We start from the raw sequence: 21,388 nt of genomic DNA, 5'->3' as shown, positions 1-21,388 counted from the left end.
TACTGGAGTGGGTTGCCATTTCCTTCTCCAGGGGGTCTTCCTGACCCAGGGATCGAACCCACATCTCTTATATTGGCAGGAGGATTCTTTACCACTGAGCCACCAGGGAAGCCCAACCTTCTTTCAGCCAAGTCCAAAGCCTTTTTCTTCAGTCTTCATTTTCCTTGAAACTTCTGCACCACTTGAAAATTTGGGACAGATTTTCTCTCCTGGATCCCCTTTATCTGTGGTCATTCAGATGTCCCTTCTACCCCTTGAGATGCCCACCGTGCTTGTTACTAGCCTTCCTTTTTCTTGACTGTAGGTCAGGGGGGTTCCTTAAGTAGGGTGACCGTATAATTTTTCATCCAGACCAAGCTATCCTTGGGAATTAAAGGATGAAAAATGCCCACAGGCACAAACAGAGCTCGTCCCAGGCAAACAGAAATGTCTGGTCACCCTCTCCTTAAGGTTCAGTGGGGGAGGAAGTAGAGAAGAGCTAAGGACAGGATTCAGACGACCATAGATTCAGGAGCTTTCATAAATCCATCTTAGAGTGGTTTAGCTACTTCTACTTAGAATCTCAAGTAAAAAAATTCAGCTTCACATTCATGAATGAATCCAGTTACCTGAGAAGAGCGGAGCAGATTAGGGAAGAAAAGGTGGATGGGGAGAGAGGTCAAGGAGAGGAGAAGGCAGAGCTTGATTGGGTCACTTTCTGTGGTCCCCTGTGGGCTTGCTCTTACAAGTAGAGATGAATTTGGTGCTGAAACCGCTTCCATGCCCTTTTCAGCCCAGGGTTGCCCAAGATCAGTAGCACTGAGTGGCCAGCAGGGTAGGCAGCCATGATGATTTTGCACAAAATATTCCAGGAGCTGTTGGCAGCAAAAATGTTGGATATGGAAAGAAACAGAGCAACTGCATTGAGAATGTAGAAAATGAGAAAGTAGCTGATGGCTCTAATAGCCCCCAGGTGAGCCTCCATGCTGGGGTCCCTGGAGCCAGTGGCGTTGCTTTTCATGTGGAAGGTGTGTCTTTTGAGAGAGATGATCAGCAGGGTGGCCGCCAGCATAAACATGATCAGAGGGATGAAGATCCCCAGGTAAAGGGTGGTAACCAAATTGCCCATATTGGTTTCGGAGAAGTACACCTTCTTAGTGGAGTTGGAGGAGGGGACGGGGATGGAATTGTTCACGTACACATTGAAGATACCTTTAGAGAAGGGAAAGCTGGAGCAAAAGGAGAAAAACAAGGACAGCCTCACAAGCCCAGGCATCAGCCCCATGACCTTCCTCTTCATCACGGAGAAACACGTGTGAGTAAAGCTTGCAATTCTGACACAATAGAAGATATTGAGCCAGGCAGCAAGCCAGAGGTTGGAGTAGTTCAGAAACATGATGATGGTTTTGAAAAGTATGTATACTCTTTTTTCATTGTAGATGACCCAGAACAGCAGACTGTACGTGTTTTCTAGCATCATCCAAATCTGTAGCAAGAGCCTGGAAAAACTCAGCATGAGCAGAATGCAGTCACCAATGGGGAGTCTTTTGCCTCTTACCCACTCGGCCCCGTGGATGACGGTGATGAAGCCATTCCCAGCGATGCCAATGATGCACTCTATTGCAGAGATCACCAAGGTGAAGACAATTTTAAACCTGGTTGTGTCTTTATCCATCGCATCTGTGTTCACTGTCACCATCCTCTTTGGCTCTGGTGTTCAGATTTCTGCCTGAAGAACTGGTACCTTCTCTGCAACTGTCTGATCCTGACTCAGTATAATTATGTTTTTTCTTTTCAGTTAATGGTTATTGCCAATTTTTCTTCATTTGCTTTCACGTGACCACAAGTTAGAGGCTTGAAATGCAAATGATGAGAGGATCTGGTTGCTGGCTGTCTCCATTTTTCATCAAGACCCATTTGTCTTGGGCTTTCAGGAGCTCATTGGAAAAAAAAAAAATTGAGACAGATTCCTATCCCAGTACCCTCCTACCTTACCTACCTTTGCTGTTATTTAGTCACTCAGTCGTGTCCGACTCTTTGTGATCTCATGGCCTGTAGTCTGCCAAGCTCCTCTGTCCATGAGATTTCCCAGGCAAGAATACTGGAGTGGGTTGCCATTTTCTTCTCCAACCTACCTACCTTATTTAAGTCCATATTTTACTGACTTCACAGGGCAAGAGTCCCAGTTTAGGAATCACAGGCTTTTTTTCTTATCTCCCAAGACTTGCTACCTGCTAAATTATCCATGAAAATGCGAGCAGATTCTTTCGATCTGCCTTCTTCTGCTTCCTTTGTTATCTCCTTTATTTGGTTAGAGGCTTTTTTCCTATGGTTAGTTTATGAGTCAGAATTTCCCATCAGCTCATATCTGATCATTTTTACTTAGAATCAAGTTTCTTTCAGAAAAGCTAGCTATTATAGTGTCCTCAAACAGTACTCAGAAAAGCCAAAATTGGATGTCATTTGGGTTAGAGACAAAAACCTCCCATATGACAGTTTTCATTGTTTGTGTGTTAATCACCAATGCTAATTTACCAAGACCCATGTCACTATTTGTGCCCAGAATCAGGTAGACTTAGCTTGGGAAGCATTCAGAGTGTTTTGAACAAAGTGTTGAAGTTGGAAAATGTGACAAAACATCATTACTTGAAATTTAATTCCCTACTTCTTTGCCCTGGCTGTGTAACAGAATGAACTCTGGAACATATATATGAGTGTAAAACATAAAATATTTATAAACATATATGGGCTTCCCTGGGGGCTCAGACAGTAAAGAATCTGCCTGCAATGTGGGAGACCTAGGTTTGATCCTGTGTTGGGAAGTTCCCCTGGAGAAGAGAATGTCTACCCACCCCAGTATTCTTGCCTGAAGAATCCCATGGACAGAGGAGCCTAGTGGGCTATAGTCCATGGGGTTGCAAAGAGTCGGATATGACTCAGCAACTAATACCTTCACTTTCATAAATATATAAATCAATAAAATATAATATAAAGTATAATATAATAAATGAAGCATAAAATAAAATATAAAATATTATATGTATATGTGTATAGATATATATATGCTCAGGACTCATTCCTAATCTGTTTAGTCAGAATCTGGGAGGTAAAAAGAAGCATGGCACTAATAGACATGATTAACAAAGGGTTACACAAACCTTCAATTTGTAAAAAAACATAGCATCTAGGAAGTATTTACAATAAAGCACAAGAAAATGAGGAAAAGAATCAGAGAGACAGGACCCAGACATGCTGTGTTTTTAAAAAGCTAAGAGATCTCACAGTCACCACTGAGAACCAAGGTCTTAGCTGGAGCCCAGTGGGTCTTGGGTCAAATCTGGTCTAAAGCTGTACTTTATCTTGTAGTGCCTGATGTTGGACAGCAGTGGTTCACTGGCATTTGATTTTTATCCTATAGGACAACATCTAAATTTAGGAGACTGCTTATATGTACACACAAAAATCTGTCTTCTCTGAAAAATTAGAAAATTGGGCATTATCGGGTCTTCGTGGGGAATCGTTTGAAGCAGAGTAGTGGCTGTCTATGCAAAACGCATGTATGTGCTTTTTAGTGTTATGGTGTTCACCAGTTCCTTGGAGAAGGGAATGGCAACCCACTCCAATATTCTTGCCTGGAGAACCCCATGGACAGAGGAGCCTGGTGGGCTACAGGCCATGGGGTCGCAAAGAGTTGGACACAGCTAAGCAACTAACACATTCACCAGTTCCTAATGTCTTCTTGACCCTGAGGCTTCATGCCAGTGTACTTGTCCTATTTTTATAATATAAATGGAGGAGTAATAAAATGGATTTCCCCAACCCCAAATTAATTTTATTTCAAATACAGGGATTTTTCTTTTATTATAAAATTGTATTATTAAATCATATTTGTATAAAAATAGCACCAGACACAGCATATATTACAAAATTAAGAAAGCATTGGTTAGAGAAATGAAAATTCATGTCAAGCCAAAGACTGGTACATGAATGACTATTTATTCATAATAGCTAGAGACAGGAAATAAGATTCTTTGACAAGTTCTGCATTTTCAGTAACAGAGTCATTAACTTATCTTACTTCTACTAATAGAGGAGAGTCATATTTGTCAGCAGCATTCACATATTCAGTTCAGTTCAGTTCAGTCGCTCAGTTGTGTCCGACTCTTTGCAACCCCATGGACTGCAGCACGCTAGGCCTCCCAGTCCATCACCAACTCCTGGAGTCCACTCAAACCCATGTCCATTGAGTCAGTGATGCCATCCAACCATCTGATCCTCTGTTGTCCCCTTCTCCTCCTGCCCTCAATCTTTCCCAGCATCAGGGTCTTTTCAAATGGGTCAGCTGTTCACATCAGCTGAACAGCTGATGGAGTTTCATCTTCAACATCAGTCCTTCCAATGAATATTCAGGACTGATTTCCTTTAGGATGGACTGGTTGGCTCTTCTTGCAGTCCAAGGGACTCTAAAGAGTCTTCTCCAACACCACAGTTCAAAAGCATCAATTCTTTGCTGCTCAGCTTTCTTTATAGTCCAACTCTCACATCCATACATGACTACTGGAAAAACCATAGCCTTGACGAGATGGACCTTTGTTGGCAAAGTAATGTCTCTGCTTTTTAATATGCTGTCTAGGTTGGTCATAACTTTCCTTCCAAAGAGTGTCTTTTAATTTCATGGCTGAAAGCCAATGCAAGGACAGAGGAACATCCATGGAAGAGACTCCCCACCTCCTGTTCCCCTCCTGTCCCCCTCCAAGTCTCTGTTTGATCTCCAAGCAACATATATGTCACCTCAGGGAGTATAGAAATCCTAAGAAAATCTTAGAATCATAGTATGTAAGCCTAGTATGACTGAGAAAACACTAAAGTATCATTGGTTTAGGGTGCAGCATCAATTCAGTGAGAGGGATAAACATGAACAAGATTTTCCCTTCAATCAGAGTGTTCAACCCTCTGCCTTTGAATCTTTTCTCATCCTATTGTTGAACCTAAGTTCATGTGTCCGAGGCACCATGAGACCAAACTGAAATAGAGTTTGGAGCAGAGAAAGATTTATCAGTAGTATCCCTTAGTCGTGTCCAATTCTTTTGCAACCCTATGGACTGTAGCCTGCCAGGGTCCCCTGTCCATGGGATTCTCCAGGCAAGTATAGTTGCCAAGTCTTCCCCCAGGGGATCTTCCTGACCCAGGGATAGTACATGGGTCTCCTGCATTGCAGGCAGATTCTTTATCGGGCAAGAATAGTTGCCATGCCCTCCTCCGGGGAATCTTCCTGACCCAGGGATTGAACATGGGTCTCCTGCATTGCAGGCAGATTCATTATCATCTGATCCACCAGGGAAGACCTCCACTACTTTTATTAGTAGAGGAGGTGCCAACCCAGAGGGTGGAGCCCTAGACTCATCTCAGATCCATCTGGTTGCCTGGGACGCAAGGCTTTTAAAGGCAAAAAGGCAAAGAAGAAGACGTCTCTGTGATTTCACCTTCCTGATAAGGCCTCAGCCGCAGACTTCCCGGCGCCGTCTTGTAATTCGAGGTGTCCTTGGTGATTGCAAGTGATCTATGTGTGCCTGCAAAGCTGACTAGTAAATCATGGTCTTGTGATGTAGCAACTTCTTTCCAGGAGAGAGCAGAAGCCATGGCTGAAGCATTTTATTATTTACTTAGAGCTTCTGTGATGGTTCAGAAGCTTCAGTTCTTAATTGATCCTCCAGGTGCCATCAATTTCAAGTCTGCTTGGGGCAGCTAGTTAAAGCCACAGGATGCAGTCTCTGCAGTGTGGAGTCATAAATCAAGACATTAGTTTAAATTAACTTTATTGGGCTTATTTTCCTTTGTTTCTGCTTTCCCTCACTTCCCTAGCTGTAACTGCTTATATCTGCTCTTTGGAACTCAGAGAAAGGTCTAGGAGTCTAAAACCATTCCCTACAAACAAGAAACAGGGGACATGGAGAGGTTTTCCTACCTGGGAGGACCCCACAGGGTCCTGCTCGGTTTCAATCCCATAGTGATATCTTAGGCAGGTTGTATCTTTTCTAGTCTTCTTTGACTCAATCTGATTTTGTTTCATACTGGTTTTAACCTTATCTTCTCTGCTTTTCCCCAAGCACAGCTTGAGCTGAGACCTCATCTGCTTGGGTTGGATGGGAATGGGGACACCCGTTTCTCTTTCTTCTTCCTCCAGGGTCCTGGCACGGGAGAGAGGGGACTGAGGATGTCTCACTGTTCTCCTGGTGGCGTGGTAAGTGTGCTCCCTAAGGATGCTGCTGCTCCTCCTACACCATCTGGCCGTGGTGCCTCTGGCAGCAGGCGTCCCTGTGCTGGCTGTCTCCTGAGGACCCTGAACGAGTGCCTCAGAGGGCCCTGCGGCAACTCCCCAGTGCGCTGCCTGTAACTCACGTCACCCACCTCTTCCCTCCCTCCCCTCTGCTTTTTTTTTTTAACGTTATGTATTTAACTGGAGGATAATTGCTTTACAATATTGTGATGGTTTTGGCCATACATCAACGTGAATTTGCCATAGGTATGACATGTGTCCCCTCCCCTTTAACCCCGCCTCCCATCTCCCTTCCCACCCCATCCCTCTGGGTTGTCACAGAGCTTTGGCATGGAAGCATATACATTACCATATGTAAAATAGATAGCCAGTGGGAAGCTGATGTATGATCCCAGGAACCCTCCTCATTTTTGTTTTTTTTTTTTTAAAGCATAGACCTAGGTGGAGGGTTGCTCTTGTGATCGTGGCTGGTTACAGTAGGGCTGGTGTTTCCACCTTTTGGTCAACTTTTCAGGTAAGCATGTAATCTTAGTTCTTGGCACTTTTTCTTCAATCGGTTCTTCTCAATCCTGCCTGCATAGCAGAATTGCCTGAGTTACCTGAAGGGCTTATAAAAAAATCCATAGCCAGAGCCTATCCTCAGAAACTCTGAGCAATTGCTCTGGAGAATAACTAAGCATTGGCATCTCCAAAGCTCCCCATGGCAAGTCTAACATGGAGCAGGGGAAGGTTGAGAACCACTGGAGGTCAGGGGTGGGCGTCCCAGGTGGCTCAGCTGGGGAGAATCCTCCTGCCAATGCAGGAGATGCGGGTTCGATCACTGGGATGGGAAAATCCCCTGGAGAAGAAAATGGCAATCCACTCCAGGATTCTTGCCTGGGAAATCCCATGGGCAGAGGAGCTTGGTGGGCTACAGTCTACGGAATCACAAAGAGTCAAACATGACTTAGTGACTCAACAACAATAACCACTGCAACAGGTAAGGGGTACTTTCCTGTATGGTTTATAGTATGGGCTCTAGGGTCGATTCTGGGGTGACAGGAACTTGACCTCTCAACATCTTTGTGGAATTGACCAAATGACTTCCTGGGGGAGACTAAGAAGGCCAGTTCTTCATCATGTAGAGGGATATCAGATCAAGAGGCTGAATTATAGAAAATTATAATATTTTTAAAAACTGAGTTTTGTGCTTGTGAAAATCATTCTACTGTATAATATTTAAAAAGCAAAAATATTTCTCATGTCTATGAAAAGGAGTAAAAAGAAGATAAACCTAGAGGGTCAAATGTTCTTCATAAACTTAAAGCCAATTCTATATGCTTATTTGGCAAAGAGTATATGGACAAAAAATAATGTTGCTTGCCATTTCAGTAAACCAAGAATGTTGCCTGCCATTCCAGCAAGCAACAAATTATGCCCACCATTAAGCCATCAGCCACCATAGCCACCCCCGAAGGTGTGCCCTGAGGGGAAATTCCTGATGGAGAAAAGAAGATATGCCCTAAATAGTTAAAAAAAAAAAGTCAGAGTGAAGTTGCTCAGTCGTATCCGACTCTTTGTGACCCCATGGACTGTAGCCTACCAGGCTGCTCTGTCCATGGGATTTTCCAGGCAAGAGTACTGGAGTAGGTTGCCATTTCCTTCTCCAGAGGATCTTTCCAACCCAGGGATCAAACCCAGGTCTCCCGCATTGTAAGCAGACTCTTTACCTTCTGAGCCACCAGGAAAGTCCCTAGATAGTTAAGATGCATATCAAAGGAATAATTTCAATGAGCCTAGACTTTTGCATCTTCCCATATGACTGAAGCAACTTAGCAGCAGCAGCAGCAGCAGCAGCATATGTAGAAATGGAGAAGGAAATGGCAACCCACTCTGGTATTCCTGCCTGGAGAATCCCATGGACAGAGGAGCCTGGCAGGCCATGGTCCATGGGGTCGCAGAGAGCTGGACAGGACTGAAGCGACTAAACTTGCAGAACTAGAAAAGCACTGATATCATTAACTTGAGATGTCTATTTTGTACGTGTGTGTGTGTGTGTGTGTGTGTGTGTGTGTGTGTGTGAGAGAGAGAGAGAGAGAGAGAGAGAGTAACAGTAATCTTTTGATGTTGAACTACCTATTTTTTTTCCCCCAACAAAATCTCCTATATACCCTGGCTCTTCCCTTACCTCTTTGGGACAGTTCCTCAGAGCTATCTGAGAGGCTGCCTTCCAGGCCATGGTCAGTCTTTCATTAATGTCCCTGAATAAAATATAACCTGTGACTTTTAGATTGTGCGTCCTTTTTTTCTTTCCCTGACAGCTGCAATTAAAGAAAACAGTCTAGATGCCCCATGAAATAAACCACTGTGAGAACAAAGACCAGGGATGTGCAAGAGATGTGATCAAAACCTAATGGGCTTCTGAAAGAACTGAAATGTCAACAAGGCTTGTTCTGGTTGTTCATAAAATAAGCAGTTGCATATTTAAGTGAAAAATATGCTTGGGACATCAAATTCTTCACAGACAACAAGTTGTAAAAGAGTGTCTTTTGAATGTAGCGGAAATTGAGTCCTGAAAAGATAGAAGCACGTGCAAATATAAGTGTAACTGCAAATACTGTTGCTCAAGGTCCTGAAAATATGGCTAAGACATGAAAAGATAAATTGTGTGAAAAGTTTTAAACATTGTGACATTTGCTATTGCAGCTGGTAAGAGTACATACTTAGTAGTACTAAGATGTAATAATTAGCTTCATTTATTCACTGTGGGTTTGAGAATTTTTATGATTGAAAATATTTTGGACAGTGTGCCCACGACAGGCACAACATGGGGAAGCAATTAAGAAATTCATTTTTGTAATAGAGGAGACTTTCAAACAATTTAATGTTGATGATATTTTGGGGATAGAAGATGATGCTAATATTGAACTTGCCCTTAAAGGTAAGTTTCATGTTGCAAGTTATCTAAGGACACAGTCGTTTCACCTACTCATTTGCATTATTCAGCAGGAATTGCTCTCTGCTAGAAGTTAAAAATGGAGCATGTGACAGACACAGAGCTCAGCACCTGTAAGCTGGGTAACCTCCTAGGCTTTGGACCGTCAAGCTCTGTTTGATGGATTGGACACAGCATGGCAGTCTCCTCCCTGCAGGTAGAAGAGGAGGCTAAGTCATAGCTGAAGGTAAGGAGAAATGGTGAACTGTTGAAACAAACTCACATCATCTGAGGAAAAAAAATATCTTTGCTTATGTTAAGCAGCAAAGATTGTTACCACATAACTGGCCTTTTGGGTTAACAAATGCAAAGCCATCCACAGTAGTTATAAAACATGGAGACAGTTATCTGGCATAGTGTTATCTGGTCCTCTTTTCTGTGCTAGAATTAGTTGGTGGAACTATAATTGATGGACTGAATTCCGTGATGGATACACTGACCGTTGACATGGCTTATTGATCTCAGATTCTGAAGACAGTTTCCCACTGCTCTGTGCCTCTTTGTCAATCCTTACCTATAACATGGAAGATGATCCATGGGGTCATACAAGATGGAAAATTTAATATAGTGACACTGGAAAGTCAGACTCTTGCAAACATCTTAGCAATTGTGCAAAGATTTTTTTTGAAGCTCTTTGAAAATACCTATGGTTTTCAATAGCTCCTTTCCACTATTAAACATCACTTCTTGTCAAGACTATCTGTCAAGGTTGAATTCTGTGTTCATATCAGACTTGAAACAAGATTTACAATGACACATTGGTGCCAAAGAAAAAGTTGCAGATTTCTGGTACCAAAATAAAAGTCAATGAATTGTGAAAGAAAATATTATAAGTAAAATATTCCTATTTTTATTTTCACTTTTTTTCCCCCCAATTTTGAATTTGAGATACGGTTGTTAATATCATACATGCATGTATTATGTGGCTTGGTTGCAGTCATAGTTCAGAAAAATAGTTTGATTATTTCCTGGCAGTTGGCTTATTTTTCTTACCAGCAACATAGACCTTTATGTTCCTGGCTTTTGTAGACTCTGCAGTTTTCAAGGATTTTTTTCAACTTGTGTCCTTTTGTGGGCAGTGAATTTTGCAGTGGCTCTAAAGCTTAGCTAACATTTTTCACCATAAGATGGAGCCTATGAAGCCTTCTTGGAAAATCAAGCAATTACTTAATTCTTCCACTAGTGGGAGGACGTGCTCTTTCTTTCTAAGTAGGAGCCTCGGGAAGGTATTAAAAGCCTTTTCTATTATATTTAGGTGGTTGACTAAGAGTTTTACCTACTCACTTTTAGGGGCAGTTTCTGAACCTTTTTATTCATGGTCAGAAATATTTCAGAAAGCTTTTTTGAGAAAATTCATATCTGTTTTTAAAAATGTATCTTTTAATTAACATGTTGGTTAATATTTATTTTTGAAAGACATATTGCAAATAAAAACTACATTCCTTAAATAGACTAACTTTTGATGACTACAGAGGCTGATTCTAAAGAACCCCAAACATCAGAATACTGGAAAACCAGTACACACTGAGTTTGGCCGGACAGCTGGTATAGTACTTTGAGCTCTCCATTCCAAGATGAGTGGGCATCCTTAGGGCAGGAGGATGTTGCTGAGTATCAAGTGAGGCATCTTGGATAGTCCCTTTACACCTGCCTTTGGATTTCTACTCAAGTTCTCTGCAGGCTCTCTCTGTACCAATGGGTAGTTACTTGTCTAATTATGTTCTTCTCATCCAATCCAGGAAGTGGTAATGCAATCTCATTTGAACCCATTACCCAAATCTCTTTTGCCTTAAATTAAATGACTCCTTGCACTTAGGAAGTATAGTGGCCATTATTTTTCTAAAAAAAAAAAAAAAAAAAAAAAGGAGTCTCCTTTATTTATTCATTCAACAGATGTTGATTAATTGCAGACTATATCACAGACATCAGATATAAACAGTAAGTGAGACAAATTTGTGAAACTTAGTTTAGTTTATGTGTGTGTGTGTGTAGGAAATATGGGAGGAGAGGCGTGAGGGTATTATTTGAGCAGGGCAGATTATATAATTTCAGATGGTGATAAGTGCCATAGAGAAAATAAAGCATTGATTTTCAACAAAGGTTCCAAAACTGTTTAAAGGTGGCGAGAATAGTCTTTTAAAAAATGATGGAGCAAATGATTATCCTCATGCAAAAGAATGAAGTTAAACTTCTGTCTCATACCATGCACAAAAAGTAACTCAAAATGGGTCAAAGACTTAAATGTAAGAGCTAAAATGATTGAACTCTTAGAGGAAATATGTAAGTGTAAATTTTTGTGACTTGGATTACACAAAGTTTTCCCAGATATGACCTGTAAAGTACAAGAAATGAAAGAAGAATGTCAAATATTGAACTGTAAAAATTTAAAGGTTTGTGCTTCACTGGGCACAATTAAGAAAGTGAAAAGACAACTCACATAATGGGAGGAGATATTTGCAAATCATATATATGATAAGAGTCTAGTATCTAGAATATTCAAAGAACTCTTACAACTCAGCAATAAAAAGAATGCTCAATTAAAACACAGGCAAAGGATTTGCAGATACTTTTTCTAAAGAAAATATACAAATAGCTATTAAGTGCATGAAAAAAAGCATGCAGCCCCATTAGTCATTAGGGACATGCAAATCAAAACCACAAGAGGCTACCATTTCACACCCACTAGGACGGCAAAAATACAAGACAATCCCAAGTGTTGGCAGGGATGTGGAGAAATTGGAATCCTCATATTTTGCTCGTGTGAATTTAAAATGGTGCAGCTACTTTGGAAAACAGTGCAGCAGTTCCTCAAAAAGTCAAATACAACGCTACCATATGATTCAGAAATTATACTCCTAGGTAGGATAAAACAACTGAAAACATATGTCCACACATATGTGTACCAAAACATGAATGTTCATAGCAGCATTTTTATGATTGTCAAGATGATAAAACGACCTGATGTCTGATGAATTTTTTAAAAATATGGTATATCCTTTCAATAAAATATTCAGCCACAAAAAAGGAATGAAGATACAGATATATCCCTGGATACACTTTGAAAACATTATGCTAAGTAAAAGAAAGTGAAAGTGAAAGTGAAGTCGCTCAGTCGTGTCCGACTCTTTGCGACCCCATGGACTGTAGCCTACCAGGCTCCTCCGTCCGTGGGATTCTCCAGGCAGGAATACTGGAGTGGGTTGCCATTTCCTTCTCCAGGGGTAAGTAAAAGAAGCCAGACACAAAAGGCCACATATTGCCTGATTCCATTCATATGAAATGCCCCAAATAGGCCAATTCACAGAGGTAGAAAGTAGATTGGTGATTGAAAGTGACTAGGGAGGGAAAATGTGGAATAACTGCTAAACAAACAGGGTTTCCTATTGGGGTGTTGAAAATGTTCCAGAATTAGATAGCAGTGATGGCTGCACAAATCTTGTAAATATACTAAAACCTGCTGTCATGGGGTTAAATCTCAATTTGAAAAAGAAAGAAAAAGGGCAAGAGGGTGTAAAGTGGGCAAATGGTGGTAGTGGGTAATTTTATTTTTATTTATTTATTTGGCTGCATTGGGTCTTAGTGGAGGCAAGTAGGATCTTTAGTTGGTCCATGTGGGATCTAGTTCCCCAAATAGGCCAGGGATTGAACCTGGGCCACCTGCATTGGAAGCATGAAGTCTTAGCCACTGGACCACCAGGGAAGTCCCATAGTGGGTTATTTTAAACATTGATCAGGGAGGTTTTGATGGGAAGGTCATGCTCGAACCGAATATTTGTTGAATTCATGAATGACTAAATGAAGCACACAAACCCGCTGTGTTCCCTATTCTCTCTTTTGTTTCACTTCAGTTCAGTCTCTCGATTGTGTCCAAGTCTTTGTGACCCCATGGAATGCAGCATGCCAGGTTTCCCTGTCCATCACCAACTTGCAGTTTGCTCAAACTCATGTCCATCGAGTTGGTGATGCCATCCAACCATCCTCATCCTCTGTCATCCCCTTCTCCTCCTGCCTTCAGTCTTTCCCAGCATCAGGGTCTTTTCTAATGAGTCAGTTCTTCACATCAGGTGGCCAAAGTATTGGAGCTTCAGTTTCGGCATCAGTCCTTCCAATGAATATTCAGGGTTGATTTCCTTTAGGATTGACTGGTTTGATCTCCTTGCTTCTTTTGTTTGCATATGTCCTTTCTCATATACACAATGTTAGAGTGTCTGTCCACCCATTCCAAGTCTACAGATTTGTGTGGAAGACATATTCAGGACATGAAAATCATTATTTCATGGACATGCTTGCTTACAATACTTCCCTGCAGAATTAGTTAACAGGAATGTCTCTGAGCTCTAACAATGCCTTAATTGTCTTAAGGAAGGTGTGTAAGAGGATGTTAAATGAGTCTCTTGAGTGTTTTCCAAACTGTTCAAGTGGAATACAGTTGGTGATAAGTGACCATATAATCTCGAGGGAATTCTGCATTCACCTCTGTTGGAGAATACAGGAAATGAAAAGCGCCCACTGAACTGAGAAGGTGTCTTGAGACTGATACCATGTAAACAGGCGGCTCCACATCATCAATGGATCAGTTTGTTACAGGTGAGCCTGGCAGACAACGATCCAGAAGCATTTGAAGCTGCACTCTACAAACCTGGGGGGCCGTTGGGACAGTTTTATACTTACATATAAAAGAGTGTGGGAGGGCTTTCCTGGTGGCTCAGTGGTAAAGAGTTCACCTGACCATGCAGGGGTCACAGGGTTGATCCCTGATCCCGGAAGATCCCGCGTTCTGCAGAGCGACTAAGCCCGTGAGCCACAACTACTAATCCTGTGCTCTAGAGCCCACATACTGCAACCACTGAAGCCCGAGTGCCCCAGAGTCCAGGCTCTGCAAGAAGAGAAGCACCGCAGCTGAGAAGCCCGTGTACTGCAACTGGAGAGCGGACCCCACTCCCCGCAACTAGAAAAAAGCCCATGTGGCAACAAAGACCCAGCATAACCAAATATAAATAAAATTACTTTTAAAAGGGTTATGGGAGTATGTGCTTGGAAAGAAACAGCACGTATATTCCTAAGCCAAGATTTATGAATGGGTACTTCCCTTGTGGCTCAGCTGGTCAAGAATCCACATGCAATGTGCGAGACCCCGGTTCGATTCCTGGGTCAGGAAGATCCCCTGGAAAAGGAAATGGTGACCCACTCCAATATTCTTGCCTGGAGAATTCCATGGACAGAGGAGCCTGGTGGGCTACAGTCCATGGGGTCACAAAGAGTCGGACACAACTGAGTGACTAACTTTCTTTCTTAACTAGTCTTTAAGAGTTGGGAACACATCAGTGAAGTTCTTCATCATTGTTTGAGGACTAACAGCATCAAGGTCACTTAGTCCTAATGATTATTAAAAAATGTTTATTAACTACAAAGCCTTTGATGACACAGAGGTGATTTACAGCACAGTCCTAGGTAGGATCAGTGTAAGGACTGGAGGAACTGTATGGGCCCAAGATGGCATCAGTTATGACCAGAGCTGTACAATCCCCTACCTCCAGCCTACAAAAAAGAGGATCCTTCAGTTGGGGCTGCCTGAATTGGAAATGTTTGGTGAACCAAGAAGGGTAATGTCTGAACCTCAGGCACAGGCAGTAGAAGTGAATCTCAAGTGGTTGTGAAAGGACCTTCTTGCATGGGGGCTGTCTGTTGAACAGAAGAGAGATTTCTAAGTACCCAAAAAGTCCATTGCTTGCTTTAGATCAGGACTTTCCAGCCTTGACCCTACTGACAGTTTGGATGTGATATTTGTTGTAGGACCCTGTCCTGTGCTTGGTAGGATGGTCAGCTGCATCTCTGGGCTCCATCCACTAGAAACCACTGCAACCCACCCCCCACTAGTTACAATAATTTAAAATGTCTCCAGACATTATCAAATACTTAACCTCAGATAGGCAGATGACATCACCCTCATGGCAGAGAGTGAAGAGGAATTAAAGGGTTTCTTGATGAAGGTGAAAAACAAGAGTGAAAAAGCTGGCTTAAAACTCAACATTCAAAAAATGAAGATCATGGCATCCCATCCCATCACTTCATGGCATCCCATCCCATCGCTTCATGGCATCCCGTCCCATCGCTTCATGGCATCCCGTCCCATCGCTTCATGGCATCCCATCCTATCGCTTCATGGCAAATAGATGGGGAAACAATGGAAACAATGTGATATTCTTTCATCACATCTCCTTCTCTGACTCTGACCTTCTTGCCTCCCCTTTATGAAGCCAATGTGCACAATCCAGGCCAGTCCTCAAATGAAGATGCTAAACTTCATCATGTCCACAAAGTCCTTTTTTTCAGTGGAAGGTAATGTATTCACAGATTTCATAGGTTAGGATGTGGCTTCAGTTGGGAAAGGCATTATTCTGCCAATGACAGACTATTTTCTTGGGCTCCAAAATCACCGGGGACGGTGACTGTAGCCATGAAATTAAAAGACAATTGCTCCTTGGAAGAAAAGCAATGACAAAATAGCATATTGAAAAGCAGAGACATTACTTTGCTGACAAAGGTCCTTTTGCTAGTCAAAGTTACAGTATTCCAGTAGTCATGTACAGATGTGAGAGCTGGACAATAACAAAGGCTGAGTGCCAAAGAATTGATGCCTTTGAACTGTGGTGTTGGAGAAAACTCTTGAGAGTCCCTTGGACTGCAAGGAGATCCAACCAGTCCATCCTAAAGGAAATCAGTCCTGAATATTCATTGGAAGGACTGATGCTGAAACTCCAATACTTTGGCCACCTGATGCAAAGAGCTGACTCATTGGAAAAGACCCTGATGCTGGGAAAGATTGAAGGCAGGAGGAGAAGGGGATGACAGAGGATGAGATGGTTGGATGGCATCACCGACTCAATGGACATGAGTTCCAACTCTGGGAGATGGTGAAGGACAGGGAAGGCTGGTGTGCTACAGTCCATGGGGTCTCAAAGACTCGGGCATGACTGAGTAACTGAATGACAACTTAGGGGTGGGTGGGCAAAAATTGCCGCTGGTTGAGAAGCACTGCTTTCAAGAAAGGTACATGTTGGGCTGCACCCTGTGGGCCTACAAGGCCTGGTCTCTGCCAGCTTCAAGACTGAAGAAAGAGCCCAGAGGCAGCAACAGAGACATCAATGGTTTAATGGGAGGTGGACCTTACATGTCTAAACTTCCCTGGTGGCTCAGACAGTGAAGAATCCATCTGCAATGCAGGAGACCTGGGTTCGATCCCTAGGTTAGGAAGATCCCCTAGAGGAGGGCATGGCAACCCGCTCCAGTATTCTTGCCTAGAGAATCCCCATGGACAGAGGAGCCTGGCGGGCTACAGTCCATGGGGTCACAAAGAATCAGACAGGACTGGGCGACTAAGCACACGTGTCTGAAGCAAGGTACTGGAGCCACACCCCTCTGTGTGCGTGGACTGCGGACAGACAGGGGGGCTGTCTTCAGACACGCCAGGGTGGGGAGGTGGGGTGGGGCATAGAAGGAATGGGAGTGGAGGGATGGTGGTGGAGGGAGAGAAATCGCCAGTTATGGGGAAATCAAGGTCAGGCTGACTCACTGGTTACCAGGGAAATCAGCAGAGTGGCACACCTTTCACAGCCCGTTTGATAAGAACAATCACTAGCTGAGGCCTGGGGCAAGTATGTAGGAAGGTTAGTCATGTGAGTAGGGTGTAGGAGAAACAGGTACTGGTTGAGCAGGGTATATACACAGAACAATGGAACGGTTACCCAGAGTGGCTTGGCTATATGCTAGTGCTAAGTCACTTGAGTCATGTCTGACTCTGTGACCCTATGGATTATAGCCTGCCAAGCCTCTCTCTCCATGGGGTTTTCCAGGCAAGAATACTGGGGTGGGTTGCCATTTCCTTCTCCATGGCTATATAGTACCTGCCAGGAATCCCACTGTGGAAGTCTGGGAGGTTCCCCATGAGTCAACACATTAGTTCCTTATTGCTGCTGTAATAAGTTACCCAAAACTTGTGCTTTAAAACAGCACCCATTCATGACCTCATAGTTCCGGAGGTCAGACGTCCAACATGGATCTCACTGGGCTAAGATCAAGGTTTAAGCAGGTCTGTGTTCCTTTGGGGAACTCGAGAGGAGAATTTCTGTCCTTGAACTTTCCAACTTTTTAAGGCTGCTCCCCTTCCTTGGCTCCCAGCTGCCAGCTGGCAAGGATATCACCTGACCTCTGCTTCCATTGTTGTAGCCAAGCGTTCTGGGAAACAAACTCACTCAGAAGAACAATGCAGATAGTGGAGTGCAGTTTATTACACTGGCGGGCCCAAGGCAGAGTCTCCTCTTAGCCAAGGACCCCAACCAGTTTTTGTGAAAACCTTATATATCCTAAGTGTACGTGCCCAAACGCACCTCCCCAAATTCCCTGAAACTAGTCTGAACAAAGGAAAAAGAAAGATACAATCAAAGTTAACCTGTGATTCATATGCCTTAAGCCTAAGTAGTTAACAGTGGACAATTATTAATAGGCCTGTGGTCATACCCCAATAAGCATAATAGAATGCATGATTCTATTTGGTTACACAGATAATTAGGGTATTCTTGGAGGCGGCTGGAGAGTCTAGGTACGAGCCCTGGGGCTCTTACAACCGGGGGATCTGGTTTTCCAGTTGGTATGTCGTTTCCATAGATACCGGGCATATAGCTCAAAGTCCACAGTCCGGCCCAAGATGGAGTCCTGCTTTCAAGACAGAGCTTGTTCTGTTTCCTCCTTCACCATCATCACATCTCCTTCTCTGACTCTGACCCTCCTGCCTCCCTGTTATAAAGCCTACCTGCATAATCCAGGCCAGTCCTTCTCAAGTGAAGATGCTAAACTTCATCACATCCACAAAGTCCTTTTTTAAGTGGAAGGTAATGTACTCACAGGTTTCACAGGTTAGAATGTGGCTATAGTTGGGGAAGACATTATTCTGCCAATGACAGTCGATATTTGGGCATTGAGTAGTCAGATTGCTCCAACACTAGTTAAATAATACCCTATGCTTTCCACTAAAGGGCTTCTCTGGTGGCTCAAACGGTAAAGAATCTGTCTGCAATAGAGGAGACCCAGGTTCAATCCCTGGGTTGGGAAGATGCCCTGGAGAAGGAAATGGCAACCCACTTAGTATTCTTTCCTGGGAGATCCCATGGACATTAAGAGCCTGGAGGGCCACAATCCATAGGGTCGTAGAGTCTGAATGACTGAGCGACTAAATCCAAGCTTTCCACAGCTGTCCCTTGATTGGTCTTGAGATTCTATGCCTCCTGCCCCACTCCCAACACCCTGCCCCAAGCTATCTGCAGATTCCCAAGTTCCTTGTATAAAAAGGCAGAGTATACAATGTAAATACTTCGTAAATAGTTCCTGTGCTCAGTGGCTCAATTGTGCCCAACTCTTTGCATCCCCATGGACTGTAGCCCACCAGGCTCCTCTGTCCATGGGATTTCCCAGGCAAGAATACTGGAGTGAGTTGCCATTTCCTTCTCCAGGGGATCTTCCTGACCCAGCCTAGCAAATTCAAGTTTTGGTTTTTGGAACTTCCTGGAAATTTTTTTCCCTGAATATTTCCCATCTGAGTTTGCTTGAATCTGCGGATAAGGAACCTGGGGATACCGAGGGCTGACTCTATTCCTTTTTTCCTGGCTCCTCCCAGGAATGAGGGGCAGCTGAGCTGGTGGGAAATGGGGTTGAATTAGAGACTCCACCCCTCTCTTCCTGCATCCCTGGGGCAAGCAGCTATGGGGCTCAGGCCTAGTTGGAGAGAGGACCCAATTTGAATTAGGTGGGAGATACTGGTTTTGATGACAATAGGACTGAACTTTTCTTTTCACTGAAGGTTATGCTAATAGAGTTTGGCCAAGACAACGCACTGGTCATGGAAAACACCCTCCTCCAACAACATAAGATGAGACTCTACACATGGACATCACCCGATGGTTAATACCAAAATCAGATTGACTATATTCTTTGCAGCCAAAGATGGAGAAGTTGTATACATTCAGAAAAACAAGACCAGGAGCTGACTGCGGCTCAGATCATGAACTCCTTATTGCAAAGTTCAGACTTAAATTGAAGAAAGTGGGGAAAACCACTAGACCATTCAGGTATGACTTAAATCCCTTACAACTATACAGTGAAAATGACAAATAGATTCAAGAGATTAGATCTGATAGACAGAGTGCATGAAGAACTATGGATGGAGGTTCATGACATTGTACAGGAGACAGGGATCAAGACCATTCCTAGGGAAGAGAAATGCAAAAAGGAAAAATGGTTGTCTGAGGAGGTCTTACAAATAGCTGTGAAAAAGAAGAGAAGTGAAAGGCAAAGCAGAAATAAAAAGATATACCCATTTGAATGCAGAGTTCCAAAGAATAGTGAGGAGAGATAAGAAGGCCTTCCTCAGTGATCAATGCAAAGAAATAGAGGAAGACAATAGAATGGGAAAGACTAGAGATCTCTTCAAGAAAATTAGAGATACCAAGGGAACATTTCATGCAAACATGGGCACAGTAAGGGACAGAAATGGTATGGACCTAACAGAAGCAGAAGATATTAAGAAGAGGTGGCAAGAATACACACAAGAACTATACAAAAAAGATCTTCATGACCCAGATAATCACGATGGTGTGATCACTCACTTAGAGCCAGACATCCTAGAATTGGAAGTGAAGTGGGCCTTAGGAAGCATCACTACGAACAAAGCTAGTGGAGGTAAAGGCATTCCAGTTGAGCTATTTCAAATCCTAAAAGATGATACAGTGAAAGTGCTACACTCAATATGCCAGCAAATTTGGAAAACTCAGCAGTGGCCACAGGACTGGAAAAGGTCCATTTTCATTCCAATCCAAAGAAAGGCAATGCCAAAGAATGCACAAACTACAGCACAACTGCACTCATCTCACATGGTAGTGAAGTAATGCTCAAAATTCTCCAAGCGAGGCTTCAACAGTAATGAACCAGGAACTTACAGATGTTCCAGCTGGATTTAGAAAAGGCCGAGGAACCAAAGATCAAATTGCCAACATCTGCTGAATCATAGAAAAAGCAAGGGAATTCCAGAAGAACATCTACTTCTGCTTCATTGACTATGCTAAAGCCTTAGACTGTATGAGTCACAGCAAACTGGAAAATTCTTCAACAGATAGGAATACCAGACCACCTTTTCTGCCTCCTGAGAAATCTGTATGTAGGTCAAGAAGCAACAGTGAGACTGGACATGGAAAAACAGACTGGTTCCAAATTGGGAAAGGAGTACGTCGAGGCTGTTTACTGTCACCCTGCTTATTTAACTTATATGCAGAGTACATCATGAGAAACGCTGGACTGGATGAAGCACAAACTGGAATCAAGATGGCAGGGAGAAATATCAATAACCTCAGATATGCAGATGACACCACCCTTATGGCAGAAAGTGAAGAAGAACTAAAGAGCCTCTAGATGAAAGTGAAAGAGGAGAGTGAAAAAGTTGGCTTAAAACTCAACATTCAGAAAACCAAGATCATGGCATCTGGTCCCATCACTTCATGGCTAACTGATGGGGTAACAGTGGAAACAGTGACAGACTTTATTTTTTGGGGGCTCCAAAATCACTGCAGATGGTGACTGCAGCCATGAAATTAAAAGATGCTTGCTCCTTGGAAGAAAAGCTATGACCAATCTAGATAGCATATTAAAAAAAAGAGACATTACTTTGCCAACAAAGGTCCGTCAAGTCAAAGTTATGGTTTTTTCAGTGGTCATGTATGGATGTGAGAGTTGGAACATAAAGAAATCTGAGCACTGAAGAATTGGTGCTTTTGAACTGTGATGTTGGAGAAAACTCTTGAGAGTCCCTTGGACTGCAGGGAGATCCAACCAGTCTATCCTAGGGGAAATCAGTCCTGAATATTCACTGGAAGGACTGATATTGAAGCTGAAACTCAAATACTTTGGCCACCTGATGTGAAGAACTGACTCATTTGAAAAGATCTTGATTATGGGAAAGATTGAAGGAAGGAGGAGAAGGGGACAACAGAGGCTGGATGGCATCACCGACTTGATGGACATGAGTGTGAGTAGGCTCTGGGAGTTGGTGATGGACAGGGAAGCCTGACGTGCTGCAGTCCATGGGGTCACAGAGTCGGACATGACTGAGTGAC

At 43.0% G+C, this 21,388-nt stretch overlaps 1 protein-coding gene across 17 annotated transcripts in view; it reads left to right on the top strand.

Moving 5' to 3' along the window:
• LOC145523707 (uncharacterized) overlaps positions 1–20,693 on the top strand; it is a 67,633-nt gene extending 46,940 nt beyond the window's left edge. For 12 of the 17 annotated variants that reach the window (XM_081534456.1, XM_081534461.1, XM_081534452.1 and 9 more), the window contains 4 exons: positions 1,419–1,616; positions 6,164–6,220; positions 6,687–6,770; positions 9,242–11,579. In XM_081534456.1, the coding sequence (XP_081390582.1) occupies positions 1,419–1,616; positions 6,164–6,220; positions 6,687–6,770; positions 9,242–9,268 (366 nt within the window). In that variant the 3' untranslated portion in view covers positions 9,269–11,579. Of the gene's footprint in view, positions 1–1,418; positions 1,617–6,163; positions 6,221–6,686; positions 6,771–9,241; positions 11,580–17,894; positions 18,119–19,083 lie in introns of those variants that run through there. The other 5 variants (XR_014066857.1, XR_014066855.1, XR_014066856.1 and 2 more) reach the window with 2 other exon arrangements.
• The last annotated feature ends 695 nt before the right edge of the window (positions 20,694–21,388 follow it).

This window comes from Giraffa tippelskirchi, chromosome 10, assembly GCF_054371585.1.
Source record: "Giraffa tippelskirchi isolate mGirTip1 chromosome 10, T2T-mGirTip1v1.2.pri, whole genome shotgun sequence".
Lineage (NCBI taxonomy): Eukaryota > Metazoa > Chordata > Mammalia > Artiodactyla > Giraffidae > Giraffa > Giraffa tippelskirchi.
The sequence above is the reverse complement of the archived record's forward strand: the minus strand, read 5'-3'. Positions and strand labels throughout refer to the sequence as shown.